The following is a 17,070-nucleotide window of genomic DNA, read 5'->3' as shown; positions in this document are numbered from 1 at the left end:
TCATTAATGCAGCAACAAAGCCCCGACGAGATTTAACAGATGTTCCACTGACAAATCCAGACCTGACACTTTATGTGGACGGTTCATGCCTGAGAACAAATACAGGAGAATTAGTGGCCGCATATGCAGTGACCACTGAAACCGAAGTTAAAGAAACACATCGTATCGACACACTGTCCGCTCAAGCGGCAGAGCTTATTGCTCTGACTCGAGCCTGTATACTAGCCAAGAACAGAAATGTTAACATATACACAGATTCCCGTTATGCGTTCGGAGTCGTACACGACTTCGGAATGTTATGGCAAGAACGAGGTTTCCTGACCTCTCACGGTGCCAAGATCCAACACGGTCCCCTCATTCAAGCACTGTTAGAAGCAATACATCTGCCTTCAGGCATATCTGTTATGAAGTGTAAAGCACATACTAAAGTCACAGATTCTGTTTCCCAGGGTAACGACCTGGCAGATCAGACAGCAAAACATACTGCATTGACTCACACCCAGACAACTGATGTGACAAAAACAATAGTACCGACAAAGTGTATGGCAGTCAAGGATCCCGCTCTAGATGTAATTGATATTCAGGCACATGCTACCCCAGATGAAATAAAGAAATGGATTGAACTAGGAGGGATCCAGACAGATCAAGGTTGGATGACGAAGGGAAAATCTACATGGTTTCTCCCTGACTCTATGGTTCAAGTCATAATCAATACAGCACATAGTCCAGCACATCTAGGAGAAAAAGCAATGTTAGACAGTTTACAGAATATCTGGAGTAATAAACACTTACGAGCAGCAGCGAAACAGAAAGTGCGTACTTGCATGATCTGTTGTCAGTTCAATCCAGGAAAAAGCGTCCCTGTAGAGCAAGGTGGATTTCATCCTCCCGATCACCCTTTTGAAGTCCTCCAGATGGATTATATCCAGATGAACCGTTGTCGAGGATTCAAGTATGTCCTTGTAGTTGTTTGTGCTCTGTCCCGCTGGACCGAAGCATACCCAGTCTCAGACTATACTGCTCCGACCACTGCCCGGCAGTTGGTTCGTGAATTCTTCCAACGATACGGTTTGCCTCGTGTCGTGTACTCAGATAACGGACAACCCTTTTCGTCCGAGCTAATGAAACAAGTTTCTTTACTGCTAGGATATCAGTGGAAATTCCATTGTGTCCGACATCCTGAAGCCGCAGGCCTTGTAGAAAGGCATAACCAGACACTAAAGATACGCCTTGCAAAAATATGTCAAGAGAAAGGGGTCGACTGGATAGTCACCCTGCCCGTGGCACTGTTCTACATGAGAATGGTCGCCCACTCGAGATCAGGGCTATCCCCGTACGAAGTGGTTTTTGGCAGACCACCGAATATGTGGGGGACGCCCATTCCTAAAAAGATCACTGATGTTGATTGTAATATGTTGACAGATTACCTTGCCTCCTTGATGTCTGCACTCCAATCATGTCGTTCACAGGTTGCCGCAGCCTTCCCCGACAACACAGATGTAAAGCCGCACGAGGTCCGTCCTGGGGACCTAGTATTGGTGCGAAATTTCGATAGGAAGAGTCCGCTGGAGCCCCGCTGGAAATCACCGAAGACCGTCCTTCTCACCACGAGGACCGCCGTGAAGATCGAAGGGAGAAAGGGGTGGGTCCATACGAGTCATGTGAAAAAATTCCATGAACTGAAACCAGACCGAGACTCGTCCACCCCCACCAAAGACTGTGTTGAGCCAAAAGACTTTACAGTTATCGAACGAGAAAAAACTCCCCAAGAGGAGTACAGGTCGAAACTCCGATCTAGCAAGTCAGACAGTTTAATTGTTTAAGTCCTCCCCTAGGTGAATCGGTTAAATAGTTTCTGACATGTATCCCCTAGATCGAGATAGAGAGAGAGAGAGACGAATTAAGAAAAGTGCATATTGCCAATCACTTCGTAGTCACTGTATAGTGACACTATTAATCATGTTTATTCTGAGTATTTTAATTATTGTTGCTAGCATCCTTCTACCTATCTATTGGCCTATTTTCAGGCGTGAACAATCTGTCTACAATGTCTCTGCTGAACACACTTTTAGCGAGTTACCTCCACACGAACTCTCCTACAGACTTGCGCTGCGCAACAACACATTCATTAGTATGCTACACCATTCCCATCAAACTAACAATGCTACAGACTGCTGGATATGTGGCCGACTCCCTCCCTACCAGAATTACAAGGGAGCTCTGCCCCTCTTTCCGTACCCGTTCACTCACAACGGCTCCTGTGGTGCATGGTTCAAAATAATTAATTCCTTAGATCCTGATATCGCTGTTTTCGATGGGGCCTGGGTTTGGGGAAACCTGAACTTGGTCCTGCTCGACGTCTGTTACCCTGATAAGGAGGGACTCCCTACTCGAATAGGAACTGACCTAGAAAATGAAGTATATGGATTAGGTAATTACACAGTTAGCCTTATGATTCTTACTGTTGAATCCGAAGCCGCACCTGTTATACCCACTATGTCAGTATTGCCAGTCACTGGCGAATTATGTATCAGGAAGAAAGGTTCAGTACACTTAGGTCATAGTAAATGCACTACTGTGGTCAAATTCAGTGATCATGGTAAATCATCCTTTAAAGCTATCAGTCATTCCTATTTTGTTTGTGGTTATACCGCATACATACACCTACCTCCAGATTGGGATGGTACCTGTTACATTGCATTCCTTCTGCCACCTGTTTTTCTAGCTCCCCCTGATTACCATAGAAATACAAATCTAGTAAAGAATAGACCCAGAAGAGATATCCCACTTGTCGACTACACAGAAACGGCATGGGAACAGTACACCGATTTTAATAAAGGATTCTTTTTCTTTTTAGGACCTGTTCAAAATAGTAAACTAATACGCAGATTAACTAGAACTCTTGAAGCAGTAGTGAATGAAACTGCCTCCGCCCTAGGTAACTTAACAGAAGAGCAGTCCGCTATACGGGTTGTTGTCCTTCAGAATCGTCTTGTTATTGACGTCATCTTGGCAGATAGAGGTGGAGCTTGTAAGGTCATCGGGTCAAGTTGCTGTGTTTTCATTCCCCAAAACGCACCATCTGTATATCAAGCTATTACACGTCTCCATAAAATTGCAAATCAGATACATCAGAATCCAGGCACCTGGACTTGGTCCGGTTGGTTCTGGACAACGTTGTCCGCTTGGGGATGGAAAATCCTATCCTTCCTAGGCATTGGCCTAGTCATAGTATTCAGTTGCTGCCTGTGCCTACAGTGTGGGCCGGCGATTTGTGGACTGTGTACCACATCCTGCATTGAACATTCCAGTTTCCTCTCAAACCGTCAAAGAAAGAAAGATGAGCAAATGATGCTGCAAGAACAAACTGATCGATTCATGAGGATCGAGATTTCATGAAGGGTCCGTAGGGAACAAGGAGGGAATGAGGAAATATAAATTTTATGGTCAAGTTGTGTTCCCTAGCGCGTACCCCACCGACTCCATGTACCAGCTTAAAGTGCATGTAACTTCCCTCCTGTACCAGCTATGAAGACGCAAATACATTTGCGTCCAACGTTAACATGTCCTCTTTCAGATCCACCCTGAATGGATTAAATAGTCCGTTCCTAAGTATGCTATGCCAACGTCTTTTTGTAGTGTACTCTACATGTTTTTCTGCTCTGGCAAAGTAGGCCCTGAATTTCTGCCATCGAGCCTCTTTTCTGGCTTCTGACTCTGAAAGCCTCAGCCCAGGCTGCCACCGTACCCGTGAACTCTGCCTTACTCTCAGCGCGGCCCACCGCGCTTAGCTCAGCCTGCTGCCTGCCAAGACTGACTATAACCTTCGAGTTATCTGTTCCGCTCCTCGAAAATACATTCCTGCCTACTAGCTTCAGTAAACATTCCTCAGCTACAGGGCCAAAGGGCCGACCTGTCTCCATGCAAGTAATTCATAGCTTCTGTTGCCATGCTCCCATGGAAGGCCCATGCCCCCACGCTTCTCATGCAGACACCTAGGCGCTTATACTCGCACTCACAGTCAGTATAGAATAGCTTCTGCCCTAGAGACCTTTCCGTCCAGATAGCTCAGTTCCTAAACACCAAGATATCAGATATGATAGAAGCACAAGTTGATCTGACATGCCAGACTTCTGTCTCTTTCCGTCAGTGCAAATGTCAAGCCCCCTGCACCCTCTAGTTTCACGTCAATCACACGTCATGCAGCTGCGCGCGCATCCAAGTTTCCGATTTCTGCTGACATTGCAACATTTCTGTTAGTGCCACCTCTTTTGTGACACCTACCTGTGACGTTTCTAGCACACACCTTCAGTTACGCCTAGTTCACGCCTTCGGATTACGTACTAGTAACACGTGTATACTGTTATCTTGTCTTCTCTCAGCTGTTACGCCTACTGCACTGTTTCCTATGACATGAATTAAGTATATAAGCTATGTACTGTCAATGAAATGTAGCGCGTGCTCTCTATCCCTTCTTCCACCCCTGCGGTGGGAAGAGCATGATATTATGGTCTTGACCATTCCTTTTTGAGGAATAAAACCCCTAAGAACTCTAACACCACGGACTCTGGTTCTTTCTTTCCGATTGAGTTATTTTGATTAAGTACTTACCTGCATAGAAATTAAGAGAGTAAATTAATTATTTACGTCACCTTAGTGAAGCGAGGCCGAAATGTTGGTGGTTTTCATGCACACACATCCCACCTTGCAAAACGGACAAAATCTGCACATCCCTTCGATACCAAATTAGAGGCAGCAGCGCGTTTTACATACGCAAAATAAAGTACAATGTGATATAATGTATAAAACTAATGCACTCTGGGAGTCCTTGTTTTTTTTCATTTCAATGGACCCTGTTTGGGACATGGTGGCTGTTTGTAAAGTGAAAGGTCATGGCTAGACAGTTGTGATCGCAATGACACCCAGTTAGTTGGCAAAAGTATCTCTTGTCTGAACTCTGGGGTCAGGCCAGGATGATAGCCACAAACAATCAAATGTGATTGTTCATGGCTTCCAGGAGTATTGATAATGTCCTAGATCGAGAGTTCACCTGTTTGCACCCCGTCTCCCATACAGAGAGTAGATATGCCTATCTTCTTTCACCCCCTCCCCTAGAAGAAGCAGTAATAATTAACATAAGTAGTGAAAGTGCGTCCTTTATATATGTAGACACCTATTTGCAAAGCGCGTTGCCAAAAAAATACTACGGAGCATTTTGAGAAAAATAACGGAATAGCCACGCTTGGTTTATAGAAATGCCAGCTTTGTCAATGCGAAGGGAGTTTTCTGAGAGGGTAAGTCTGAGGCAGGCAGCCGGGTTTTTGTGAGATCTCCAGAGTTTCTGACACACTATTCCATCTGAGAAGTTGGTGGGGCTGGGCAGAGTCGGCCACGTGTCAGGATTAAATGTATCTGAGTGCATTCTGGATTTTGAGATTCTGCTGATATATCTGTTATTAACTGGCACCAAGTCACAAAGCATGATTTTCATATATATGAGCCTGCTGGGAATGCATTTCCACTTTCATTATTGTTAACAGCTGCCTACAAGTACCAAGATTCCCGGTGCTGTTTGCTGTAAAACTAGGATTGACTAAAAGCCTTCATCATGCCACGTGACTGGTAGACAGCTATATGTGTGCCCTGGAGAGTTCACTAGCCTGGAAGATGGTATTGGTTGGAGAGAGGCTGGACTCTAAATTGAGCAATTTTTGCTCCAAGCACATTCCAATGCCTTCTGCTTCTTTGGTGTCTTGTATGAAACAGGGTTGATCTGAACTCTCATCATGCGACTAAAGTTTATTTCCTGGTGGCGACGAAAGAGAAGAGTTTTATTTAACCCAGAATTTCTTTCTCACTGCCATGTTTTCATCTACCATAGGGAACTGGGTTGTGGTGGTGGAAGTGATTTTGGTTTTTTTGTGGACAGATGGGGACATGAGGTTCCAGGGACAATGCAAGTTTTGCAGCGTGAATCTTTCTGGATTCACTATGCTGTGCATTATTCTGCGGTCTTGTGGTTGGGTCCAGAATCGTAGCCTTTTTTTTTTTTGTAGCCCAGGTGGGCGTCGACGTCCCACCTTTTGGTGTATTTCCGGTGACGTCGGCATGCTTCAGCGGAAGCTCCCACTCCTGGGCGCCATCTTCAGATTCTTTTTTCCGCTGTTGGGTCTGGATCGTTCTTGAAAGGGCTCCATACTTTTTGGGAGAAAGAAGATGAAAAACACGCAGTTTTTGGACGAAAAGATATTGGGAAGACTATAGGAGACTACTTCATCGAAGAGGACGACGAAGGAAGAAAAAAACTTCAAGCACTTCGATGTCCATCGGGGAATGCACGCTCAGGGGGACGCCTGAACGCATGAGATGGACAACACTCCTTTCAAGTTCTGCTGTAACTGCCACCACAAGTACGCGCAGAAGGACCAGCACCCGGTTTGCAACCTTTGTCTACCGGTCGACCACGAGAGCGAGGACTGCAACGCCTGCTCTGCCTTCACGCAAAGACTCTTCGAGTTAGAGCGAGACAGAGGGTAGCCAACGCCAGCATGCAGGGCAAGGGCCAGCCACCGTCCCTTCGAGGCCTGGGGCTATCATTAGACGAGGAGGACAACAACGCCGCCGAAGATGATGGCTACATGGTCGTAGAGACCGATAATACGAAGACTTCTAAGAAGGTAGGAGACTTTATGGCCCCAAGACTCCCGAGAGACCCTGAGTCTTGAAGAAATGAGGCGAAAACCTTGAAAGCGCCGACGCCATAGACTTCGGCGTCCGCAGCTACACCCAGGCCCAGCGAATCCTCTGAGAAGGACTCCCCGGCGCCGAGAGCTGATGAAAAGACGTCGAAAAACGTCCCCGAAAAGGAGCGTTCGACGCCGAGGGAAAAAGACCCGAAGAGCACTTCGGCGCCGACAAAGGACCCAAAAGTCAGCTCAGCACTGAAACCTTGGACGCCGAAGGTTGGCTCGGCGCCGACTGTCCGCCGAAAAGGCCGGCTGAACCATTCGGCGCAGACCACGCTGCTAAAATGGAGAAAAAGAAGAGACGGCTCGAGGCCGAGATGGAGAACATCCTGCAGCGAAAGAAAGAATTCGACGCCAGGATGAAAGACTTCATAATCCTGACAAAGCCTAAGCTACAGGTGGTCGAGATAGCGGAGGAGGAGGACTATGACGTTGAAGGACAGTCTGAGAACTTCGAGGATTTTGACGATCCAGAACAAGAAGAAGCCTCCTACTACGACTATAAAGGAGACGACGACCGCAGGACACTCCTCGGGTCTGCCTCCTCGGAGACTCAGGAGATAGAATGGCAAGACGTCGACACAGAGAGCCCAGAAGAGGGCGTCAACACGTATCCTTCGAGGCACTCGCTGCCGGATGACATTGGGGTTTACAACACAGTCATCAGAAATGCAGCTGCAGTTTTCAAGGTAAAACTCGACGAAGAGAAGCAGAAGGCAGACTTCCTTCTAGAGACACTGCTCCCCACACAAACTAGGAGCCAGTACCTGCCCATGCTCGAAAGCGTAATGGCACAGGGGAAAGAGGCTTTCAAGGAGCCTGCAACATGCAAAGCCGTCACTCCCAGGACGGCGAAAAAGTATAAGCATTCCTCCAAGGACCCACCCTACATCCAGGGATCGGTCTCAGCAGATTCCATCATTGCAGCCACGGCAAGGAAGAGGGCCAATGTGTCTACTACTTCAGGGCGACCTCCAGACAAAGAAAGCAGGGGAATGGACCTCGTGGGCAGAATTGAACGGAATGGCGCAACGCACTGGCGCATGGCAAATTCCAACGCGCTGCTCAACAGGCACCAGCACCAGATCCTGGATGAACTGGGCCAGTTATTAAAGAACATGCCTCAGGAATTCAAGCAAAGAGCTGAAAACCTTGTCGAGGAGGGGAAGAATGTGGCAAACTCTTGCATCAAAACCGCCCTAGATGGAGCAGACACCTCCAGCAGGCTCATGATGATGGGCATCACGGAAAGGAGACAAGCCTGGCTCAAGATTTCAGGCTTCAAGCCAGAAGTGCAACACAGCATCCTGAACACCCCGTTCAATGGAGAGACGCTGTTCGGGGCCCCAGTAGATGAGAAGCTCAGCCAACTGAAAAAGGATAACAAGACAGCAAGATCCATGGGAGCATTGCAGTTCAGAGGCACTAAAAGAGGCACCCCCTCGCGAAGACCTAACGGGAGGGGAGGTAACCAACCAGGAACTTCACACCAGGCGTTCCAACAAGTCCATCAGGCAGACACCCAGTCACAGCAAGGGCAGCAAAAACAGTCCTGGCAGTACCAGCAGAGAGGCCAGTCCTTTAGCGGGAGAGGGAATGGATGTGGACAGAATAGGAGAGGGGGACAACAACCCCCCTCTAAGTGTCTTAATCAAAGTCCATGTGCCCACCCAAGCAAAAACTCCCAGGGTGGAGCACAAACACTACACACAGGAGTTACGCGAATTAAACACCCGCGAGCATGTAAGACCAGTGGGAAGAAGACTAAAGCACTTCTTCCAGGAGTGGAAGAGGATAACTTCAGACAAATGGGTACTCAACATCATACAGTTCGGGTACTGCATAGAGTTGGAAAGGAAACCAGCAAACAGAAAGCCAAAAAGAAGAAGCTATCAAGGAAAGACCTAGAGATACTTCAAAAGGAAGCAAAAGAGCTCCTGCAAAAGCAGGCCAAAGAACCAGTGCCTTACAGAGAAAGGAACATGGCCGTGTACTCAACATACTTTCTGGTGCCAAAAGTAGACGAAACGATGAGACCCATCCTAGAACTAAGATTCTTAAACAAATTCATAAGAACGCAAAAGTTCAAAATGACCTCCCTACAAGAGGTAGTTCCTCAATTGCAAAGCGGAGACTTCATGGTCACCATAGACCTCAAGAATGCCTACCTGCACATCCCAATGAACAGAGGGCACAATTATCTGCTCAGATTCATCATCGGAGAAGACCACTCACTACCAGTTCACAACCCTGGCGTTCTGACTCAAATCAGCACCAAGGTTCTTCACAAAGTGCTTCGCAACAGTCCCAGCACACCTACGAAGGGAGGGCATACACGTATACCCTTACCTGGACGACTGGCTAATAAAAGCAAGCTCATACAGAACGTGCAAGCAGCACGCACAGAGGGTGACAAGCACACTGATGAACCTGGGATTCTCCATCCACTGGGGGAAATCCTCAATGGAACCGGAGCAAATAAAAATCTTCCTGGGAGCACAGATCGACACCTTACAAAGCAAGGTGTTTCCGAGCAAAAAGAGAGAGGCAGCACTAGTGAAGGAGACGCAACTCTTCCAGAATGTAATGTAAAGTAATGTAATGGACTCTTATTTAGCACAGACTTGACTCCAGGGAGTATCTTGGCGCTTCAGAAGGGGCAAGCTCGGACAGTGAGGACAGCGAGCAAAATCATGGGCATGATGGCATCATGCATACACCTAGTGCGAAATGTACGGCTACACATGAGACCCTTACAGGAATGGCTGCAGGAGCAATGGTCACAAGCTACAGGTCGTTGGGAGGATCTAGTGGTTGTAACGCACTCAGTGCAGAAAGAGATGGCATGGTGGAACATGGGGAACCTAACAAGGGGGAAGCCTCTGACGCCACCAACGCCAATAGTGACCATCACCACAGATGCATCCCAGAAAGGATGGGGAGCTCACATGGAGAAACTCAGAGTGAGGGGGTCTGTGGACACCAGCAGATGCGGTCAGACACATCAATTATCTGGGGTTGAAGACAGTTTTCCTCGCTATAAAAGCCTTCCAGACAAAGCTGTACAACCAGAGAGTGTTGATACAGACAGACAACACAACAGCGATGTTCTACATCAACAAGCAGGGTGGGACGCAATCAACCCGCTTTCGAAGCTAACGCAGGAGATATGGGCATGGGCCATCCCACTCAAGATAGACCTGCTAGCCATAAAATCTACCAGGGAAGGCCAATGTAGAGGCAGATTAGCTCAGCAGACAGACACCGGCATCCCACGAGCGGGAACTCAATGCACAAGAAACAAGGAGGCTGTTCGACAGGTGGGGGACACCGTCGGTGGACCTATTTGCAACACGCCAGAATGCAAACTGCCGAAACTTTGTATCCAGGCTACCCGGGGAGGGGTCCCCGGGGAATGCCCTATGGATAGACTGGTCGAGGACATTTGCTTATGCTTTCCCCCCGATACCGCTGATGCACAAGGTACTCAGCAAGTGTAGAACGAGCAACATGACACTGATACTGGTCGCACCGCAGTGGGCCAGGCAGACATGGTATTCACAGATCATGGAGATGGTACAGAGTGCACCCCACAGGTTCGGGAGGAGAAAAGACCTACTCTCCATGCAAAACGGAGAGGTGCTGCACCCAGAGCCAGAGAGCCCGAGCCTAGTAGTGTGGCTCCTGAGGACATAGAATTTGCGCATCTGAAACTACCAAAAAACACCCTGAGGGTGCTTCGGGAGGCACGGAGGCCCAGTACACGAAAATGCTACGTATCAAAATGGGAGAGATTCACACTGTGGTGCAGAAGGGAAAGGCTGCATAATAAGATGCAGAAGGACTCAACAGTGCTAAAATACCTCACACACCTGCTCGACAAAACACTAAGCTCATCCTCATTGAGAGTTCACTTGGCAGCGATAGTCGCTTACACAAGAGGGGAAACATGTAAGAGTTTCTTCACATCACAGGTGGTTAAGCGATTCCCGGAGTGAGCAAAGAGGATTGCACCACCAAAAAGGGTGCCGCCACTTGCATGGAACCTTAATCTAGTCCTAACGGAGCTCATGAAAGAGCCTTTTGAGCCAATTCACAAAGCAGCCCTAGAAATGCTAACCATGAAAACAGCTTTCCTGGTAGCAATCACCTCACTGCGCAGAGTGAGCGAGCTACAGGCGCTAACGCTACAAGAACCCTACATCCAGATTCACAACGATAGGGTGGTAATGAGAACCGACCCACACTTCATGCCAAAGGTGGTGTCAAGGTTCCACATGAACCAGACTATACAAATACCAAGCTTCTTCCAGAAACCGGCCACAAGCGCCGAACGGGCTCTGCACACCCTAGACGCAAGAAGGGCAGTCATGCACTACATTGAGAGAACAAAGGGACACAAGAAGACAAATCAGTTCTTTGTGTCCTTCGCTAACAGTTTCATGGGGAAACCAGTAACTAAAGGAACAATTGCGCAATGGATCGCCCAAACAATACAGTTCTGCCACAAGCGGACAAGACAGGAACTAGCAGGGGGGACACATGCCCACTCTACCAGGAAAAAGGGAGCTACAATAGCCTTCCTAGCCAACACACCCATTCAGGACATATGCCTGGCGGCAACATGGGCTTCAGTGCACACGTTCACGAAGCACTACTGTGTGGATATACAGATGAACAAGGAAGCACAAGTCGGACAAAAGGTGCTTCAACACATATTCAATAACCAACGCTCATCTTCCACCCAGCCGCCACAAACATGAGAAACCGCTGCAAAGTCTATGCACAACATAGTGAATCCAGAAAGATTCAGGCTGCAAAACGAATAGTTTCTTACCTGTCTGTGTAGTTTTGCAGCTTGAAGATCTTTCTGGATTCACTAGTGAACCCACCCACCTCCGCCAGAAAGATGAGGCTGAAGAGAAAAGGGGGTTTAAACAAAGACAATACTTGGAATAACAAACCTTGGAGGCTAAAGCGGTGAATAATTTGGTTGAACATTGCCATAACTTCGGTAACAGAACAAACACGAGAAAAAAGAATCCGAAGATGGCGCCCAGGAGTGGGAGCTTCCGCAGGAAGCATGCTGACGTCACCGGAAATACACCAAAAGATGGGATGTCGACGCCCACCTGGGCTACAAAAAAAAAGAAAAGACTACGATTCCGGACCCAACCACAAGACCGCGGAATAATGCACAGCATAGTGAATCCAGAAAGATCTTCAAGCTGCAAAACTACAATGATAGGTAAGAAACTATTTGTTCAGTGCCATGTGCAAAACACACTAAAAACAGCCCTTGGCCAAAACAGACGGGACTGGAACTCAGCAATTATATGGCTTGCTACTTCCTTTGCTATAGATTTCCCCAACGTCCACTTTGCGCCACTCGTAAATGAAAGCGCGGGAAGTCTGTTTCCTGTGCGGTTCAATGTACCCAATTATAGATGTCTATAGATGGCTAATAGACACGAATACAGACTTATTTACATGAACCTCAGATGTGACGTTTAGGAACTGGGTTCGCTAGGTCCCCGGGAGGGGTAGCTTGGACCGAGCAGACAGGCACCCACAGCTTAGGTGTTAAGTGACTATACAGCACACACATCCACTGAGCCAATAAGAGCACGCAAAGACTGAGTCCACACCAGAATGCTTGATTCAAATAAATAAGTTTTATCTGGGATTAGAATCAGGGCAGTCAAAAATCACAGCAGCATTAACTCATTGCCTTTCCTTTAAAACACAGGCTTTGCATTACTCAGCAAAAAATACTTAAATACATAAATATCAAATAACTGTAGGCCTGGTAACAGCCTTGCTCCTAGTCAGCACCTGCAAGGAATTCCCTTTTAAGACATTTAAATAACATTTAATTACTCAGCAGCAGTCACTAAATGGAGGGTAAACATTTCCTAGCTGCGAAGATAAGCCATTTATCAGCAAATGTAGTGCATTTCACCAGGCTGGAATAAAGCAATTCAATAATTAGAAATTAGCATTTCTATTGGTCAGAATAGGCAGGACATTACTCTCAGGAGCTAAGCATGACAATTCCATTAACAATCAGGCCACCATAACAGAATAACCTTTCCTCTACTAAGGGGTTAACTTTCCTTATGGATAGTCACAAGAGCCCCCTTTAGGGCTCCACTAATGACACAGGGCTCCTGCCCAGTCCTCAGTACTTATCGGGGCCAACGGGGCCCAACTACAGCCTCCCGCGGGGAGGGCGGTCTTGGTCCGGGGTTTACCTTACTTCTTCGGCCCCTGTTTGGGCCCTTGCGAAGGTTCAGTACACTGAGGGGTGATACCCGGAAGCGCGCTCTCCCTACTGCGCCCTCCGGTGGTATTGAAGGCTCTTGGGTTCCTTCTGAGCCCTCCGGTGAAGTCGGGGCGGGCGGGGGTTCCGGTCCTCTTCGCGAGCCCCCACGCAGGTGTCAGTGCCGGTCCCGGTCCTCCCTCATTGCCTGCAGGGACCAGGAACCAATGGGAGGCCAAGGCGCCCAGCGACCGCCAATAGCAGAGCGGCTCGCAGGGGCACAGCACAGGGATCCAATCAGCACACGGCGGGGGCGGAGTCAACACAGGCACCCCCGTCACGTGACGCCAGATCCCGGCTTCAGGTCTAGCGAGGCCTACTGCGGCCTGACAAGATTTCACGGCGGCCCTCTCCTGGCTCCGGGGGCCGCCGAGGGGTGCAGAAGGTGGCGCTGGCATCTCGGAGAAGGTGCTGGGCCGCAACTATGTCGGCATGGCTCAAAGGGCTCCTGGGCTGAAGCAGTAAGTTCAGGAGCACGCTTGGTGGACAGCGCGACAAGGGGGCACCGCTGAGGAGCACCTGGTAGTTAAAGCGCTCGATCCTCGTATCGCTTTGGGGGCAATTCACAATCGCGCCTCGGGCCGCACTCTTAGGGCCCACCGAGGGTCTCCACGCAGTAGCGCTTCTCAAGGGGGGGCACAGCACTAGCCAGTCAGCAGTTCAAAGCGCTTCTCAAGGGGGATCAGACAGATTTGCAGGTCAGATAGCCCAGGACAGGCCACACGACAGTGGCGGAACAGCAGAAGGGACCCAGGTGAAGTCAGGGAGCGCAGGGGGGTGACACAGCGCCAATACCTGGTTGATTCCCCACCAGTCCTGTGGGCAGTGAGAAGGTCTTTTTGGCGCTAGCTGGTTCCTACTCCCTTGGTAGAAGTTTCTTGAAGAGAGGTGGGGGGTTTGAGTTGAAGGCTGGTCAAGTTTCCTCAGCAGATCACTTCAGGAGGTCCCTGGGTTCCCCTCCCGCTGGGCCAAATCAGTGGGCTAGTTCAGTGTTCCTCACACAGCTTGGTGGATAGCGCCTCAACCCTGTCTCCCCCAGTAGCATAGGTTCCTGACTAGGCCTTACCGCCTAAGTCTCCTGCGGAGGGTCCCCCAGGTCAGTGGTGCCCCAACTGACTAGAAAGTTTCCGTCCCTTTCCTTTTATAGCGACAGTTGGCAGTTGGTGTCTACTCCCCTATTCTGTAAGGTTCCAGGAGCTTCCTAACTCCAGCTATGGGCAGGCTGGCATTGCAACAATGTTTAAGGGTTCCAGCCAGCTCCTGGCTACTAGAGTGCGCCTAAAAAGACCACGCTGCAGTAGCAGGGGTCAGTGGCAGCCATCTTAGGGGAAGAGAGCACCTGCACCTTAGCCTTGATTTTAACATCTCAACCTCACAAGGCCTATATAACTTCGTTACAATGGGGGGACATCCTGAATTAGGGGAGCGAAAAGTGAAATATTTCAGGAAAAAGGGCCAAGTCCAACATGATGTAATTTACAAATAATTACAGGTATTCGTAAACATACGAACTTTCGCTCATCGTTTGTTTTTGAATATTGTGATACACTCTTTTTACCATCTCAAGTAATTATGTATAAAATGGCTAAGAAGCACGCACACATGAGCGTGTATGCGCACAAGCAAGTTGCCTGGCTATTCGAAGCCGTAATTACAGCGCTGTCACGTGAACAGTTCTAACCATCATATGATCCCACCGTAGCAATAAAAAGTTCTCATCTAAATATTCTGTACTCAATATGCCTTCCACAAACCTAATTTGAAACCTACCCCCCCCCTCTCCCTCTCACACGCAAACACCCTCCTCTCTCATAAGTATGTATCGGTACCTTCAGAGGGGAGAGCGGGCATCGAAACTTAGCACGTCTGCCCAGATCACAGCACATTACTAGCATAAATCAGGAACTGTAGTTCTAGACTGAACACATGTATTGCATATAAACTTAATGTCATGGTCTACACCCCCAAAAGCCCCACCCCGCTGCTCGCACACACACATATACACACATGCTCTTCCTCCTTTCTATGTCCCTTTTTAACACGCCTGCACACATGACACATCGTTCTCCAATCGCTTTTTTAAAAACGCACAGGTTATTTTTGTACCCCACTGACACAGACCCCCTAACTCTCTTTTGCTCACACACACACACATGTTCCTTCTCACATACATCCCAATCTCACACTCATTCTACCATATCTTTCACTTCCACACACCCTCTTTAACTCTCACAGACCCACACTCTACATTTTACACTATTTTGTCTCCCTGACACAATTTCCCTCACACATAAATACACACTGTCTTTCACAGACATACAAATCTTCCTCTCTCACACCTGTTCTCACCATCTCTCACAAACATACACTTGGATGCTAAGGTACACCCACATTATTTTGAGACACACATACACACACACACACACACGTTCCTTCTCACACACATCCCAATGTCTCACACAGTCTACCATATCTTTCACTCACACACACCCTCTTTGACTCTGACAGATCCACACTCTACCTCTTACTGACTCACTATTTTGTCTCCCTGGCACAATTTCCCTCTTACATAAATACACGCTCACTGTCTTTCACAGACATATAAATCTTACTCTCTATCACACATGTGCTCTCACCATCTCTCACAAACACTCTTATGCTAAGGTACACCCACATTATTTTGTCTCTCATACACACACACACACACTACCTTATGTTCCTCTCACAAACGCACCCTTCACATGTCTTTCTCACTATCTTGTACATAAAGATGCACTACTCTCTATGCTCGCTCTTTTCTCTTTCACACACCACCTGCCTCACATGCATTCTTTCTATCTTGCAAGCACACACCAACTACCTCTGCCCTTACACACAAATACACGCACACACATATGTACTGCCTCAAGCTAAGTCTCTTGCTCTCATACATTCTTTCACTTTCACACACACTCCTCCACTTGACTACCGTCTTACACACACATAATATATTTGGTTTCTGACAAAAGCACACTCTACCTCACAGACACATGCAGTTTCTCACAAAGAATCACAAACTCTCATACACCCACTAACCTCAATCTTCCTCTCACACACCCTCTGCCTCACGTATATACACATACACCATCCTTATGCAGACTCTATAGCTTCGTTCTCTTGAATCACAAACTCTCATACACCCACTAACCTCAATCTTCCTCTCTCACACACCCTCTGCCTCACGTATATACACATACACCATCCTTATGCAGACTCTATAGCTTCGTTCTCTTATCTCTCTCATACACACACACACACTACCCAATTCTTCTGTCTCCTTTCTCTCACACACACCTATATATCATTTCTGAATCACTTTCACACAAAGTTCTATTCTCTCACAGACTCCTACAGCAACACTTTTCTGTATTTCTGTCTCACTCACACATTGACATATGCACAAACTGACTCAAGCTTTCTTTTACCCACACACATTACATTTTTCTCTTACACTCACACACACTGCACAATTATCTACCCCCTCTCTGTGGCCCACACATACAAACTTGTCTCTCACACATACAAGCACACATTTAGCTTTTATGGAAACTCCTATCTCAAATCAAAACAGCTGTATTCGGTGACAACAAGGCAAACACCATAAAAGCATACTAACACACATGTATCTAAAAGAAAATACATTCTGTCTATATTTCATGAGGTAAGATTAATTATGATAAAATATATGCAAATTTAGACTTCAGGGGGAAAATAACACAATAAAATAACAAATCCATTTTTCAAAAATACAATCTACCACTAGTTCATACAATAAAGTGCAAGTGCGATCAGTGCAAAAGAATGCGATTAATGAAAGGTATTACTCATCTTTTTCATACAGCAGAGCGTCCAAAAGTGCATAATCTTTTCTTTTTCTAATTGATTGTTGTATGAAGCAGATTACAGAGCTTATAATTTTATAGTGTCCAAGCTGCAAATAAAATTAAAACGCATCCTTATACT

At 47.4% G+C, this 17,070-nt stretch overlaps 1 protein-coding gene across 1 annotated transcript in view; it reads left to right on the top strand.

The window, feature by feature from the left end:
* LOC147737957 (uncharacterized) overlaps positions 1–17,070 on the top strand; it is a 168,181-nt gene that overhangs the window by 126,226 nt on the left and 24,885 nt on the right. The window contains 1 exon segment of the mRNA XM_086925004.1: positions 7,145–7,921. Within this exon segment, the coding sequence (XP_086781130.1) occupies positions 7,145–7,921 (777 nt within the window).

The sequence above is a fragment of the Lissotriton vulgaris genome, chromosome 1_1 (genome assembly GCF_964263255.1).
Source record: "Lissotriton vulgaris chromosome 1_1, aLisVul1.2, whole genome shotgun sequence".
In the NCBI taxonomy this organism is placed as follows: Eukaryota; Metazoa; Chordata; class Amphibia; order Caudata; family Salamandridae; genus Lissotriton; species Lissotriton vulgaris.
The sequence above is the reverse complement of the archived record's forward strand: the minus strand, read 5'-3'. Positions and strand labels throughout refer to the sequence as shown.